The sequence below is a fragment of the Eschrichtius robustus genome, chromosome 11, assembly GCF_028021215.1.
Source record: "Eschrichtius robustus isolate mEscRob2 chromosome 11, mEscRob2.pri, whole genome shotgun sequence".
Lineage (NCBI taxonomy): Eukaryota > Metazoa > Chordata > Mammalia > Artiodactyla > Eschrichtiidae > Eschrichtius > Eschrichtius robustus.
The window spans coordinates 15448391-15463416 of record NC_090834.1 but is presented as its reverse complement, the minus strand read 5'-3'; the positions used below and the strand labels follow the sequence as shown (position 1 = coordinate 15463416).

The window sequence follows — 15026 nt, the reverse complement described above, 5'->3', positions numbered from 1 at the left end:
CTTCAGTAGTTGTGGCATGCGGGCTCAGTAGTTGTGGCTCGCTGGCTCTAGAGTGCAGGCTCTGTAGTTGTGGTGCACGGGCTTAGTTGCTCCGTGGCATGTGGGATCTTCCTGGACCAAGGCTTGAACCTGTGTCCCCTGCACTGGCAGGAGGATTCTTAACCACTGTGCCACCAGGGAAGTCCCCTACCTCACTCTTTTGTAGAGTACCTAGGACCTAATACAACAGATAACACTGTGCTAGCAGCTTTTACATGTGTTAACACATTTAATTCTCTCAACAATCTCAGCAGGTAGGTGCTGATGCTATTATTCCCATTTATAGGTGAGAGAACTTGAGACACAGAGAGGTTAGTAACTTGCCTAAGGTTACCAAGCTATGTTGGAGTCAGGGTTTGAACCCAGGCTCGTCTGACTCCAGCGTACTTAATAAATGTAACAAATCTGTTACATTTGTATTTATTATTTGTTATTTGTTATTAAGTGAGTAATGGGAAAAAATGTTAAGTAAACCTAACCATAAACTTGGATCTTCATTTTATAAATAAAATCAGACACATACTACTAGTAATAATAATAACAACTAAGGTTTATTGGGTGTTTACTGTGTGCCAGAACTAAATACACCAGATGCTTTATCTCATGTAATCCTCACAATAATCTTATTAGGTAGGTAATACTATTTCTGTTTTACAAATGAAGTTAAGTAACTTGCCCAGAGTTAAACAGCTAGTAAATAGCAGAGTCAGGATTCACACCCAGGTACTGTATCTGCCCATATTTATAATTAAGTGTCCCCCCCCGCCCCCACTTAACCCCCAGCAAGGAATCAGCTTAGAGTATTTATAAAGATTTTCATGTCACAAGGTGCTCTCTCTGTTGTTTTATTTTGAACAGTAGGTACTATTGAGGAAAGGAAGGCACAATGACCTGAAGCCTCAGTCAGTACTAGTTTGGAGTCCTTAAGGGCATAGTTGACAGAAGCAGTTGTTGTTGTTTTTTTTAATAGCAAAGGGATTTAACACACATTATTCCTGGTAAAAGACTTACAGTCATGAATGTTGTATGTCATTGTAAATAGGTTTTGAAGATCTCTTAAAAGCAGTATGGTAAATGGTTGTAGCAAACAATAAAACAACGATTTCAGTGTATACATGTGTGTATATTTGTTATCTGGGGTAAAAGTTCTGCTGGCAGCTTCAATTTTGGAGTCAAAATTGTCTGTACTTCAGGCAACTTGCAGTGAAGATGCTATGCTCTGGAAGGTTGTTGGTGGTTCTGGTCAGAGATCTGTAAAATGAATTTGAATGAAAATTATTTTTGTGAAACGAGAGTGGAATTTAAAACAATATTTCTAAATTAATATTTTATTTATTAAAATATGTGTAACAAAATTAGTACATGTACCTAAATGAACTATTCTAACTAACAGTAGGCTATTTCACCTACATCCCCCCAAGTTATTAAAATTGACTCCCACCAAAGTTTTGGCTCCTCAGAGTCATTTATGTGTGATCGTTTACTGCTGACTGTCTGCAGAACCCAAGTTCTTCACCACCACACCATACTCCCTGCATGTGGGATAGAAATCACTGGGTGGAAACTGAGTTCCTTTTCATTCGGGTAATTTAGAGGGGTTTATATAGTCTAGTTTTGTTCTTCTAGTGGTTATGTTGAAAGTATTATATATTTAAGCCTCTTTAAGATTGGGTGAAGAGAGAAACTTTTTATCTTATGTTTTTGATAGCCCCAAAGACCCTGCACAGAAGCACAAGAACTCGCCTCTGTCGAGTGTAAGTAACCAAACGATAACCAAGGAGAATAACAGAAATGCCCATTTGGAACACCCAGAGCAGAATCCTGGTTCATCAGCAGGTGACACTTCAGCAGCGCACCGGGCGGTTTTAGGAGAAAACTTGATAGCCACGGCCCTTTGTCTCTCTGGCGGTGGGTCTCAGTCTGATTTGAAGGACGTGGCCAACACAGCGGGAGAGGAGGGGGACACACGCCTCCGGGAGAGCCTCCACCCCGCCACTCGGTCTCTTAAGGCAGGGTGCGATACAAAGCAGCTTGCCTCCGGGAATTGTCCTGAAGAGAAGGCCCCACAAGCCTCCATCCTAAAGGAAGGGAGCAGGGACACAGGCTTGGATTTCCCACCTGTGGTGCCTCCAGCAAATGGGGTTGAAGGAGTCAGAGTGGATCAGGATGATGATCAGGATAGCTCTTCCCTGAAGCTTTCTCAGAACATTGCCGTCCAGGTCAAGTATCAAGTTTCTACTACTAAAACGGAATTTGGGCTTTTAATTTTTTTTTTTTTTTTTTTTGAGGGCAGGAGATATTTCTTCATAGTTGGTGGAGAACTACTCTGTCTCGTTTTTTTACTGGCAACTCCTATACTATTTTCATACGGTGCTCTGTGATGACTTCATTCTGGTGTTCAATAAGTAACAGCCCGTGTCTAATCGTGACGACCAGGAACTTCATGACCTACATACAATCACTTTCACTGAGTAATTGATGAGTGTAGTTCATTAGCATTCATATTTTCTGTCTTCGACCTTGCAGGAGGAATCCTTTTTAATTCTCTCACCTACATCTTAAGAAGTACGGTGTATCCTGCCTTCTAGTGACTGGTGTGCTTTTTTGTAGCAGGAAGGATGAGCACAGTAAATTGTAGGGGCCAAAATTCTTATCTGAGTCTTGAGCTTGTCTCTCCATCTGTTGGGTCTTGTTCAGCTTATTTTGTGGGGTAAATGCTTCATGCTACATGGATGTCAGTGGACATTTGCCAGAACTACAGTTCTCTTGCTATGAAGCTGATAAGGGGAAAGAGCAAAAAGTTAATTTCTCAGTTCCTTGTGGCAGATTTCTCGGTGAAAGGACGAGAGCAATTCTGCCTTTTAGAATGTCTCTGAACAGTTCTGAATATAATTGTTTCTTTCTTTATAGACTGACTTTAAGACGGCTGATTCAGAGGTAAACACAGATCAAGATATTGAAAAGAATCTGGTAAGTAGTTAAACTGCAATTGTTCATGTATGAAACCATTAATGTAGAAGATCTAGAGTCACATCATCTCAGTTGGAAAAGGTGCAGGAATCTCCTTTATAAAATCCCTGACAGATGGTCAGCTAACTTCTACTTGATCACCTCCAGAGATGGGAAGCTTACTACTCATGAAGCAGCGTATTGCATTTTGAAAATAGCTCTTATTGTTAGATCTTATTATGAGGTGAGAACAGAACCACTGAAACTTCTTGTTATAGTTCTCTCTTGAGCTACGTAGAGTAAATCTAAATCCCTTTACTTGTTAGCCCAAAATATATTCAAAATGTGTTTTTAAATGCTTTTTCCTCTTATCCTTCAAGTCTGAACCTTTCCAGGTGAAACACCCCCAGATGTTTTTTTAACATTCTTCTTTACTTCGTATGATATATTTTTCAGTCTTTTTTTTTTTTTTTAATTTTATTTATTTATTTATTTATTTTTGGCTGTGTTGGGTCTTTGTTTCTGTGCGAGGGCTTTCTCTAGTTGTGGCAAGTGGGGGCCACTCTTCATCGCGGTGTGCGGGCCTCTCGTTGCGGAGCACAGGCTCCAGACGCGCATGCTCAGTAGCTGTGGCTCACGGGCCTTGTTGCTCCCGCGGCATGTGGGATCTTCCCAGACCAGGGCTCGAACCCATGTCCCCTGCATTGGCAGGCAGATTCTCAACCACTGCGCCACCAGGGAAGCCCAGGTAATTCGTTTTTAAAACTTAGAGAACTTCACATTTATATTTGTTAAAGTGGTCCCCTTGATCTTTCCCTGGCATTTTGTGGCAAAACTTCCACCCTGTAAGTGTGTGGATATCTGAATGTCTATTTTTCAAGAGGAAGGATAACGCTAGAAAAGGCACCCTAAGTTCAAGAAGAGGTCTTTAGGGTAAGATATGTTAATTGAGTGGAAATAAAGAGGAAAGCCAGGTAAGAAAGTGGATATTTGGTGCAAGTTGAAGAAATTGAGGGGCAGATGGAAAGAAGTAAGTTATTGGAGTACATTAACCACATGAAAACTTTTAAATAGAGAGTAGCAACTCAGGAGTTATTTATAACAGGCAAGTAAAAAGATCCTAGAGATGAGAGACCTGATGGCGATGTGCTGGGTGAGAACCAGGCTAGGAGAGAACCTCCAGGGGAAGGAGGAGAAGTCGTCTTTTCTTAAGCACTTATTCTAAGCACTTTACATGGAGTGTTTATTTGGTCCCCACAGTTGTAAGGTGGGGTTTCGTTGACCATATAGCAATTGAAGGGGCCAACTAAGAGGTTATAGATAAGCTTTAGCATCAGTCTGAAACAGGTGGAAACTGGCAAGGCATTAGGCCAAAAGAGGCCCAGGGTTGTGTTTTGTTTGGCAGTATTCTTTTGGGTGGTGGTGTGGCCACATGCTGTAATTTCTTTTATTATTATTACTTTTAAATTATTTATTTATTTATTTAATTTGGTTGCGCCAGGTCTTAGTTGCGGCAGGTGGGCTCCTTCGTTGCGGCTCCAGGGCTCCTTAGTTGTGGCATGCAAACTCTCAGTTGCAGCATGCACGTGGGATCTAGTTCCCCGACCAGGGATCGAACCGGGCCCCCTGCATTGGGAGCGCGGAGTCTTAACCACTGTGCCACCAGGGAAGTCCCTATTATTATTATTTTTAAAACATAATATGATTATATTTTAATACACAACCAAAATACAAAACACCATAGTAAGTTGACAACAGTAGAACATGGTATTTCATTTGCATTGCATGACAGATGGTTAACATTCTTAGTTGTAAATGAGCTCTCCACATGGTTTTAAAAAGGCATTGGGACTAGGCAGGTATTGAGCTTAGTGGCAATACAGGGAACTTTGCTCCTATTTTATTTGGTACCCTTTTCATGCATTTACAGTAATTGCCCACTGCCTACATTTGAAATTGTGACACCTGGCTCTCAGGACCAATTCGCCATCAATGAAACAAAGTAACAATGTGTAACCCTTTGGCTTATTAAGATGAGAATTGTATCAAGTAATTTACTGTATGCCTTTAAGCCATCCATGTGTATGTACTAATAGTATGTACCTTGAGACTTCTTTCCCTGAAGACTAGAGTTTTTTCCCCATCCTGTGTTGTTATAAAGATGCATTATGGACAGAGAGGTACCATAAGGAAGTAGAGAGAGAAGAAAAGAATCCTCTAATCTACTAGTTTTCATCAGTTGGTTCTTAACCTTTAACTTTTCTTGGGTTAAGTTCCTCTTTCAGAATCTTTTGAAAACTTTGAATTCTCATCTCAAAAAATTTTATACACAGCTATCCATAGACCTCAGGTTCAGAATCCCTTTAAAGTTATGATGCTAAGGTGTCATCTGTTTAGTGAGCGTTAGTCACATTTCAGTACATGGACTAAGGACTAGCTTCTCCCAAAGCTAAAGTCCCATCTTGAGAGCTTATTTTTTTATTATCATAGTGTGATAAGTTTTCCCCCATTCACTTCTAAAACCTTTCTTTTCTTTGAAAGTAGTTATCGTCTAATGAACAAATTCAGTTTAATGCTCTGTTTAAATTTTACACCGGTTACCTTATACCAAATGTGTTTTAAATTGACCCTCTAAGTTTTAGTGTTCCTTTGAAAAGTAATCATTACTTTTCTTGATTTATTAATGTGGGGGAGGCAGAGCTGAACTGTGACCCTTAGAAGCTTCACCTCTTTTATTGATTTATTTATTTATTGGCTGCGCTGGGTCTTCGTTGCGGCATGCGAGAGCTTTAGTTGCAGCATGCATGCGGGATCTAGTTCCCCAACCAGGGATCGAACCCAGGCCCCCTGCATTGGGAGTGTGGAGTCTTACCCACTGGACCACCAGGGAAGTCTCAGAAGCTTTACTTCTGCTCCCTGTTTATATGAGAGCTTGCCGATTTGACCAATCTGAATACCAAGTGCCCCAGAACTCTTTGGTGGATCTGCCAATTTGTAGTGCTAATGACCAGTAAGGAGTCCAGTTTCTGGATGCATTTTGAGTAGTTTACCTGTTCTTTGTTTTTGCTCGTTCTTCTTCCTCTTAATAGATAAAATACCTTATTTCTCTTATTCCCTACTGCAGGGAAATTAGCCTATAAAGGGTCAGTTAGTAGATATCTTAGGCTTTGTGGGCTGTATGTGCCCTTTTGAAACCACTCCACTCTGCTGGTGTAGTGTGAAAGCAGCCAGCCAGCTGTCGGGTATGGCTGTGTTCCTATAAAACATTTACTTATAAAAATAGACGATGGGACTTCCCTGGTGGCGCAGTGGTTAAGAATCTGCCTGCCAATGCAGGGGACACGAGATCAAGCCCTGGTCCGGGAAGCTCCCACATGCCGCGGAGCAACTAAGCCCTTGCACCACAGCTACTGAGCCTGCGTGCCACAGCTACTGAAGCCCGCGCGCCTAGAACCTGTGCTCCGCGACAAGAGAAGACACCGCAATGAGAAGCCCCCGTGCTGCAATGAAGAGTAGCCCCCGCTCGCCACAACTTAGAGAAAGCCCGTGCACAGCAATGAAGACCCAATGCAGCCAAAAATAAATAAATAAAATTAAAAAGCAAAAACAGGTGATGGCTGGATTTGGCCCACAGGCCATAGGTTGCCATCCTCCATCTTAGCGCAGTGTTGTACAATAGAATTTCCTTTAACGATGGAAGTGTTCTGTATCTGTGCTGTCCAGTATAGTAGCCACTACTCACATGTAGCTACTGAGCACTTGGAATGTGGTAAGGTGACTGAGGAGCTGGATGTTTACATTTTTTATTCTAATTAATTTAGCTACAGCATTGGACACTGCAGCCATAGCGCCCTGCATGGTGCTTTGAACAGGGACATGGTGAATGTTTCTTGCAATGAAACTGGCGAATTAAACTTCTCATCTCTTGTTACCAATAGGATAAAATGATGACAGAGAGAACCCTGTTGAAGGAGCGTTACCAGGAGGTCCTGGACAAGCAGAGGCAAGTGGAGAATCAGCTCCAAGTGCAATTAAAGCAACTTCAGCAAAGGAGAGAAGAAGAAATGAAGAATCACCAGGTATTCTGCTTATATTAAAATTGGCAATAAGTAAAGCTATAGTCCCTAATCAGACTTTAATTTTGTTTTCAAATTAATAGAAATAAAAAAGCAGTATTTAACTTTTTAATGGTTATCATAGAATTTTAAGGATAAACAAGAACCTTCGAGGGCATCTTGTCCAAACTCTCACTCCTATTTTGGTCCAGAGAGGAAAGGATTATTTACTTAATATATTTGTTTGACTGCCTACCTGGAAAGTCATTTGATTAGACTCCTGTCTCACACTATATTTAAAAATACAATTCTAAGTAAATTAAAAATATACATATAAAAACTGGAAAAAAATTTTAAATCAGAAGAAAATTTAGAAGAATATTTATATACCTTAAGTTGCAAGAGGTCATTTTAACCCAGGCAGAAAACCTAGAAGATTTTTAAAAATTAATTATATATAATTTAAATTTTTGGCATGGCAAATGATATAGAAAACAGTCAAAAGATCAATATTAGACTGAGAGAAAATATTTATAGCACATCTGATGAAGGGTTTAAGATGACATTCTGAGATTCCTACAAATTCATGGTAAAAGCCAAAAATCTAGAGAAAAACCAGGAAACGTTACTGTATTACTCTCCTATTGCAATAGTTTTCTACTGTAATAGTTTCCCATTGCTGCTGTAACAAATTGTCATGAATTTAGAGCTTAAAACAACACAAATTTATTATCTTACAGTTCTGTAGGTCAGAAGTCCAACATGGGTGTCACTGGGCTAAAATCAAGGTATTAGGAGGGCTGCATTCCTTTCTGGGGGCTCTAGGGGAGAATACATTTCCCTGCATTTCTGGCTTCTAGAGGCTGTTTGCATTCCTTAACCTGTGGCCCCCGTCTCCATCTTCAAAGTCAGCAACATTGCATTTCTGTAACTGTTCTTCCGTAATCACATCTTCCTCTGATCACAACTGGGAAAGTTTCTCTGCTTTTAAAGACCCATTTGTGGTTAGATTGGGCCCACCCTGATAATCCAGGATTGTCTCCCTATCTCTTTTGTTATGGAAGGTAACATAGGTTCCAAGGAGTAGAACATGGGCATTTTTGTGGGGAAGGGCTTATTATTTTGCCCATAACAGTTACAAACAGCAATTCACAGAAGAGGAAAAGCAAATGGGTAATAAATGTATGAAAATAAATTCAGCCTTACTAGTGTCGATCCATTTGTATAGCAAATATTTTTTGAATTCCTGATGTACGCTCTGAAGATTTAGTGGTGAACGAAACATAGTCTCTGCCTTCATTGAATGCTTATTCTAGTTGGAGGAGACAGACAATAAAAACAGTTAAAAGAATAGGAGGTAGTGAAATGCTCATTAAAATTACTAGATACCATTCCTCCCTCTTTCCCAAGAGATTGGGAAAAATGAAATAAGTTGTCAAAGGTAAGGAAAAATGAACTCTTTTTAGACATTGGTAGGAGTGTGAATTGTTATGACCTTTTCAGAAAAGATATTAGGGGGACTTACCTGGCGGTCCAGTGGTTAAGACTCCAAGCTTCCAATGCAGGGGGCGCGGGTTCAATTCCTGGTCGGGGAACCAAGAATCCCACATGCCGTGCAGCGTGCCAAAAAGTTAAATAAATAAATAAACAAGTAAATAAGTATGTAAGTAAAGTCTGAAGAAAAAGATATTAGGAATTGTCACTTAAAATTTTAAAGTGTATATATACCTTGACTTAGCAGTCTCATTGTTAGGAGTCTATTCTACAGAAATAAAAGCTTTTGTATGAAAATATAGGCATACAGAATGTTTATTGTAGTATTATTTGTAGTTACAAGAAAACTGAAATCAACCTTAACAGGATGGACTCTTAACAGAGAATGGTTGACTAAATTCGTTATATACGTGTCATGTCGTGTTATACAGCTATTTTTTAGTTTTATCGATAGTATGGTCATGTCAAGTGAACAAAAGTAAGATGCAGAATAGTGTATATAAAATCACCTCATTATAAAGAAAACAAAAAAGCAAACACGTACGTAAGTACACATGTATTTGTGTAAGAATGGAGAAAGATGTGAAAGCATAGAACAAAACGCTTAACACATTGATTACTTTATGGGTAGAATTGGTGTGAATTAAGGGTGACTTAACTTTTACTTTTTGTTTGACTTCCTATTATAAATATATATGTATATAGTTAAATAATTTAAAAAGAACAAAGATAACCCCTACACATAATAAAGTAGAGCCATAACAAAACAAAACAAGACCGTATTTGTTGGAAGTAGCAAACTCCCACCCTGTGCAAGAATGCCTTTCTCAGCAGTCTTGACAGGTGTTCATTCAGCCTTTATTTGAGCACCAGTAATGGAGAGCTTATTGCTTCACAAGGCAGTAAATTCCATTTTTGAATTGTTGTGATTGTTCGAAATTCTTTTCTCCTGTTGAAATCTGCTTTATTATAACTTGTTCCCTTTTGGGACTTTTTTGACTGCTTTTGGGACTACTCATCAACCAGATTCCTTCAGTTCAATTTGAAATCACTAAAGTCAATATGTTAATTTGAGATAGTTGAAAGTAACCTTCAGACCAAAAGAACTAATTCATTTCCTTCTTTATTTGTGTGTGACTATAATTGTGCGGGACTTAGGAGATATTAAAGGCTATCCAGGATGTAACAATAAAGCGAGAAGAAACAAAGAAGAAGATAGAGAAAGAAAAGAAGGAGTTTTTGCAGAAGGAGCAGGATCTGAAAGCTGAAATTGAGAAGCTTTGTGAGAAGGGCAGAAGGTAAATGATGCTGTTAAGAATAAAAACCCTGTGTTTATGTGTGTGTTTGTACATAACAGGCCGGTTCTGTTTGTGTTTCTACTTTCTTTTCCTTCAGTCTAATTTTTATTTGAAAAGCAAGTGTACAAATTAAAATCCTTTAGTGATTTTAGCTTTTTTAACACCCTATGTTAAATTTAATAAAAAGTGTTTCAGGGATTCATTAATACATTGAAATAACAGCAGCTAATTGTTTGGTCCCAAGTATGATCAAGATTTTGATATATATCTAACACCTATTTCACTTGCCTTATCTGATGTTTTACAGTTTAGGCTATGAGGCTACTTTGATTATGTTAAATTCAGCACCAAAACCAAATTTCAAACAGTAACATTGCAAGCTGTTTGGAAGGCTATTTAATGGATCTGTGTCCTTTTCAGGGTACTGCAGCAAGGCTAAGGTGGGCATAGAATTTGGTCATAGTTTCAACTTTCTAAGTTTCTTAATGTGACCTGTTTGGAAGTCAAGATAGTTGTGAATATTGTGATTTTATTTAAATTCTACTAAAATGCATTTTTATTTATCAAGAAAATCTTGGCTTGCTAATGTGTCAGAGAGCTAAGTGAAAAGTAGCAGGATACTTGGAAAATGATTCAGCAAATGAGGAAAGATGATAAATAAGAAAGGACATTTTGGAATAATTGGGAAAGTTTATTGTATCAATGGTAAATATTTTGCATATTATTATGTAGAAGGTTCTTATTCTTAATAGATACTTGCTGAAGTTTTAGGGGTTGTGTCATGATGTCTATAACTTTCAGGTGGTTCAGAGGGGGAAGTAAGGTAAATGTGACAAAAAGCGTTAACAGCTGGTGAATCCAGATGAAGGGCATGTGTTCACTGGACTATTCTGTTAACTTTTCTGTTGGTTTGAAATTTTCAAAGAAAAAGTTGCAGGGGTTGGGGTAAATATAGGGAGAAATTAGGCAGGCAACGAATAGGGAAAAAGACATTGCAGGCAGGGGACCTACAGACGAGAGAGATTAGCAACTGAGACCTGAGGTAGAGAGGAATGAGGTTAGTGGAAGAAGCAGAAGCCTGATAACAAAGGCTCAGATCCCGTGCAAGGAGTTTGAGATTTTCCCTGATAGTGAGAGACTGGAGAGTTTTAAGGAGGGGGTGGGGAATCAAAGGATGAGATTTGCACTTTATTTATTTTCAGTTAAAAAATTTTTAATTGAAGTATGGTTGATTTATAATATATTAGTTTCAGATGTACAACGTAGTGATTTAAAACGCTTATGGATTATATTTAAAGTTATTATAAAATATTGGCTGTATTCTCTGTGCTGTACACTATATCCTTACAGCTTATTTATTTTATACACAGTAGTTTGTACTTCTTAGTCCCCTACCCCTATCTTGCCCCTCCCCCCATCTCCCCACTGGCAGCCACCTGTTTGTTCTCCATATCTGTGAGTCTGTTTCTGTTTTGTTACATTCATTCATTCTTTTCACTTTTTAGATTCCACATAATAAGTGATGACATACAGTATTTGTGTTTTTCTATCTGATTTATTTCACTTAGCATAATGCCCTCCAGGTCCATCCATGTTGTTGCAAATGGCAAAATTCCATTCTTTTTTATGGCTGAGTAGTATTCCATTGTGTGTGTGTGTGTGTGTGTGTGTGTGTGTGTGTGTGTATTACCACATCAGTTTTATCTATTCATCTGTTGTTGGACACTTAGTTTGCTTCTATATCTTGGCAACTGTAAATAGAGATTTGCAGTTTAGCTAGATGATGATGCCAGTTGGAGAATAGATTGGAGTAGTGTAGAGGACCAGTTAGGAGACTTACCTGTCAGAGCCTGCGTTAGAATAATGGTGGCCAAAACTGAAGTGCTGCAGTGGGGAGGAGAGATGTGAATCCATTTGTAAGGTGTTAGGGGTAGCACTAATAGGTGGACAGGGAAGAGTTACAGAAATGCCCATATTTCTGGCTTGGAAAATTGGGGAAATAATGGGGTTTTTTAATAAGATGTCTTATTCGGTTACCCACTTTACAAGTTTCAAGTTAAATTCTACCTCCTTTGTAAAATCTTCCTTATCCAGTTCTTCCTGAACTAATCTCTCCCTCCTCAGAACATCTATACAGCTCTCTGCTGATTTAGCTTATTTTTGTATTATACTGTACTCTACATTTTTTTCTACCTGTGTATGTCTTGGCTGGCCATTGATCTTGTAAGCCTCTTGAGAATAAAGATTGGACTCTCCCTCTTCATATGTATTTAAAAATTTTTTTTTACTCTTTTGTGTTCTTTTACACTTAGCTCAGTGCTATATATCTGATAATTATTGGACAAGTATTTGTTGAATTACTGAATAGGAAATTAAGAGAATTTCATCTTGATATTATGTAAAGATGAATTTACGTAATAGAAATTTGCTAAGTGCTTTGTACTGTTTGAAGGTAATCACTGTGCTTTTTAATGTAATTATAATTTTTAAAGAAGACACCATGAACTGACCAAAAAAAAAGACCAAGTATTCAGTTTAGTCACGTATTTGATTTTTTTTCTCCTTGACACCTGGCTGCTTTATAATGGACATTGTCTTGCCTTTGTGGGGACACTTTCTAGTTTCCAGCTTGCATCCTTCAAGATTATTGCTGGTATTAGAAAGGTGAGGCTTCCAAGCTAGTTCTCTTCTAGGGCCGAACTTCTTTTTAAGCTCCCTGCCTTTAATAGTGACTCATTGAGAATAATAGCAAATAGGGCTCTTCTTGAATAAAGATGGTGAGCTTGCGCTTTAAGAGACATCATCAGTTGATTCACAAAGGTAGGTTGGGACCAGTAGCAGAAAAATTGCAATATCAAGCAAGGATCTTCTTTTTTAAAATGCTCTGAGCTTGCCTGATGAACTCGTGATAGAGTGATAGGTAAATAGCAGATCAAGGGAGTTAATGTTGGAAGAATTACTTTGGATGTAATATAAGAGTTTATGCTATATTGAAATTGACAGGGCGCAAGAGGATTCTTTTTGGAAATTTCTCACCAAATGCTAGTTTATTTAACTGGCATGCTTTGAAGTCCTAATAGCTTGTCTGGCAATCAGTAAATCTAGTGAGTATTTCTTAGGTGCAAAGCAGTGAGCCAGACTGCTGCAGCATCCTGTATTTTGACCACAGCCTTCAGTCCTTCCAGCTTTCTGTCTCATTCCCATTAAATGTACACTTTGACATCAAGTCCTCTTTCTTGTTTTTTGACTTCATTCCATTTTCTCCCAGTCCTCCAGCTCCCTGGAAGCATTTCTTTCCCTAGCCAGACTAGACTCGTGGTCCATTACTTGAATTTCTCCCTTACCATTACCATCAATTCTGCTGAGGCTTGTTCCTTTCCTTTCATTTTTCCATAGTACTCCAGTCCTGGGCCAAGTCAGCCCCCCCCGACATCTCTATTCTTCTTATACTTGGGCTGCTGAGGGATTGGAAAATTGGGGAAATAATGGGGTTTTCTAATAAGGAGATCACACAGCTGTGTGTCTTGAGGCCAGAATAAATTTGACTTTCAAAAACACCCGGATCCTGAGGGCTCCCTCTTCCTCTGAGGGCTGTCCCTAACTATTACCTCTCTTTCTAAACTTTCTGTCTCCACCATTTCTCTCCTTAGTCTTAGCATATGATCTTACCTTTTATTTCACTGAAAAAATAGGGGCCATCGAGTAAACCTTCCTTCAGTTTCCTATCAGCAGATACATCCATCTTTTCTTCCTGTCCTTGTATCTGAGTCTAAACTACCTGTGTGTGAATCCTGTTCCCTCTTGCTTTTCCCACTTCTCCATAAGTGACACCACACTCTCCTCCAGTGACTAAGCCGAATAACCAAGTCATTCTGAATTCCTCTCTTAGGCCCTCTCTGCTTTACCAAGTCCTGTAGATTCTTAATATTAATTGTCCCTTTCTCTCCATTCACTCTGCCACTCTTAGTTCAGGTTTCTATCAGTTCTCCTAGATTCTGAGGCAGGCTACTAAACGTTCTTTGCCTCCAGTCTCCTCCGTTTTCATTGGTCTAGTACAAATCTGTCGAAGAAATCTGTCGAAGAATACGGATCTGATAATGTCATTTCCCTGCTTAAAGTCCTTCATAGTTCCTAGGGTAAAGTTTAAACTCTTTAGTTTAATATAAGAGGCCCTCAATTATCTAGTCCCTGTTTATGTCCCTAGCTATATCTTTTACCACTCCGCCAGACCACCATGCTAGTTTATACCTAACTACTACATGTTGTATCCTGAACTCACTTAAAACTCAGCCTGTATCAACTGCTCTAGAAAGCTTTCCCAGATACTCCCCTTATCCTCCCCTTCACACACCCTGACCATTTAATTTAGATGACCCTCCTCCGTATTCACCTAGCATGGTGTGTATGCTTCTGTCATAACACTGACCTCTGATGGTCTTTTGTGTTTACTGGAACGTTTCCCACATTATATAGTCAGCTTCTTGAGGGCAGGTATTTCGATTATCTATTGCTGTCAAAAAAACACTGTAAAACTTAGTGTCTTAAAACAGCAACAATATTTTATTATTTCTCTCAATTCTTTGGGTTGATTGAGTCTCAGATGGATGGTTCTTCTAGTGTCCTTTGGAGTCCTTCCTGTAGCTGCCGTTATGTGGCAAGTGGGGCTGGAATATCCAAGATAGCTTCATTCATATTTCTGCCTTGGCAGGGACACCTGGAAAGCTGAGTTCCGGTGGGACTCTGGGATGTCTAGGCCTTTTCACTCCATCTCTCTATGCTGTCTCAGGACTTTTTCCTCTCCAGGTGGTCTTTCCAGCTAAGGAGCCAGATTTCTTACTTGGTGGCTCAGGGCTCCCAAGAGTACAAAAGTGGAAGTTTCCAGGCTTTCTTAAGGCGTAGACTTGGGACCAGTACAGTGCTACTACTGTGGCATTCTGTTGGTTAACATGAGTGACAGGGCCAGCCCAGATTCAGTGTGGGAGGGGACTATGAGGAGGAGGCCTGGTTCATTGGGAGGACTCCATTTTTGGAGATTTGCTACCACGGCAAGTAACACATCTTGTTTAACTTTTCTGCTCAGCATGTAATAGTTTCTTTTAGATAGGGAAATCATAGAAGTTACATAAACATAATTGGAGGTGTTTTAGAAGTATGCAGGATGAATTATGAGGAGATACAGAGGCTGGGACAT

At 39.2% G+C, this 15026-nt stretch overlaps 1 protein-coding gene across 4 annotated transcripts in view; it reads left to right on the top strand.

Annotated features, from left to right (window-relative positions):
* RNF214 (ring finger protein 214) overlaps positions 1-15026 on the top strand; it is a 48371-nt gene that overhangs the window by 2941 nt on the left and 30404 nt on the right. For 3 of the 4 annotated variants that reach the window (XM_068556621.1, XM_068556622.1, XM_068556620.1), the window contains 4 exons: positions 1748-2258; positions 2950-3009; positions 6927-7067; positions 9696-9835. In XM_068556621.1, the coding sequence (XP_068412722.1) occupies positions 1748-2258; positions 2950-3009; positions 6927-7067; positions 9696-9835 (852 nt within the window). The remainder of the gene's footprint in view (positions 1-1747; positions 2259-2949; positions 3010-6926; positions 7068-9695; positions 9836-15026) is intronic. The other variant, XM_068556624.1, reaches the window with a different exon arrangement.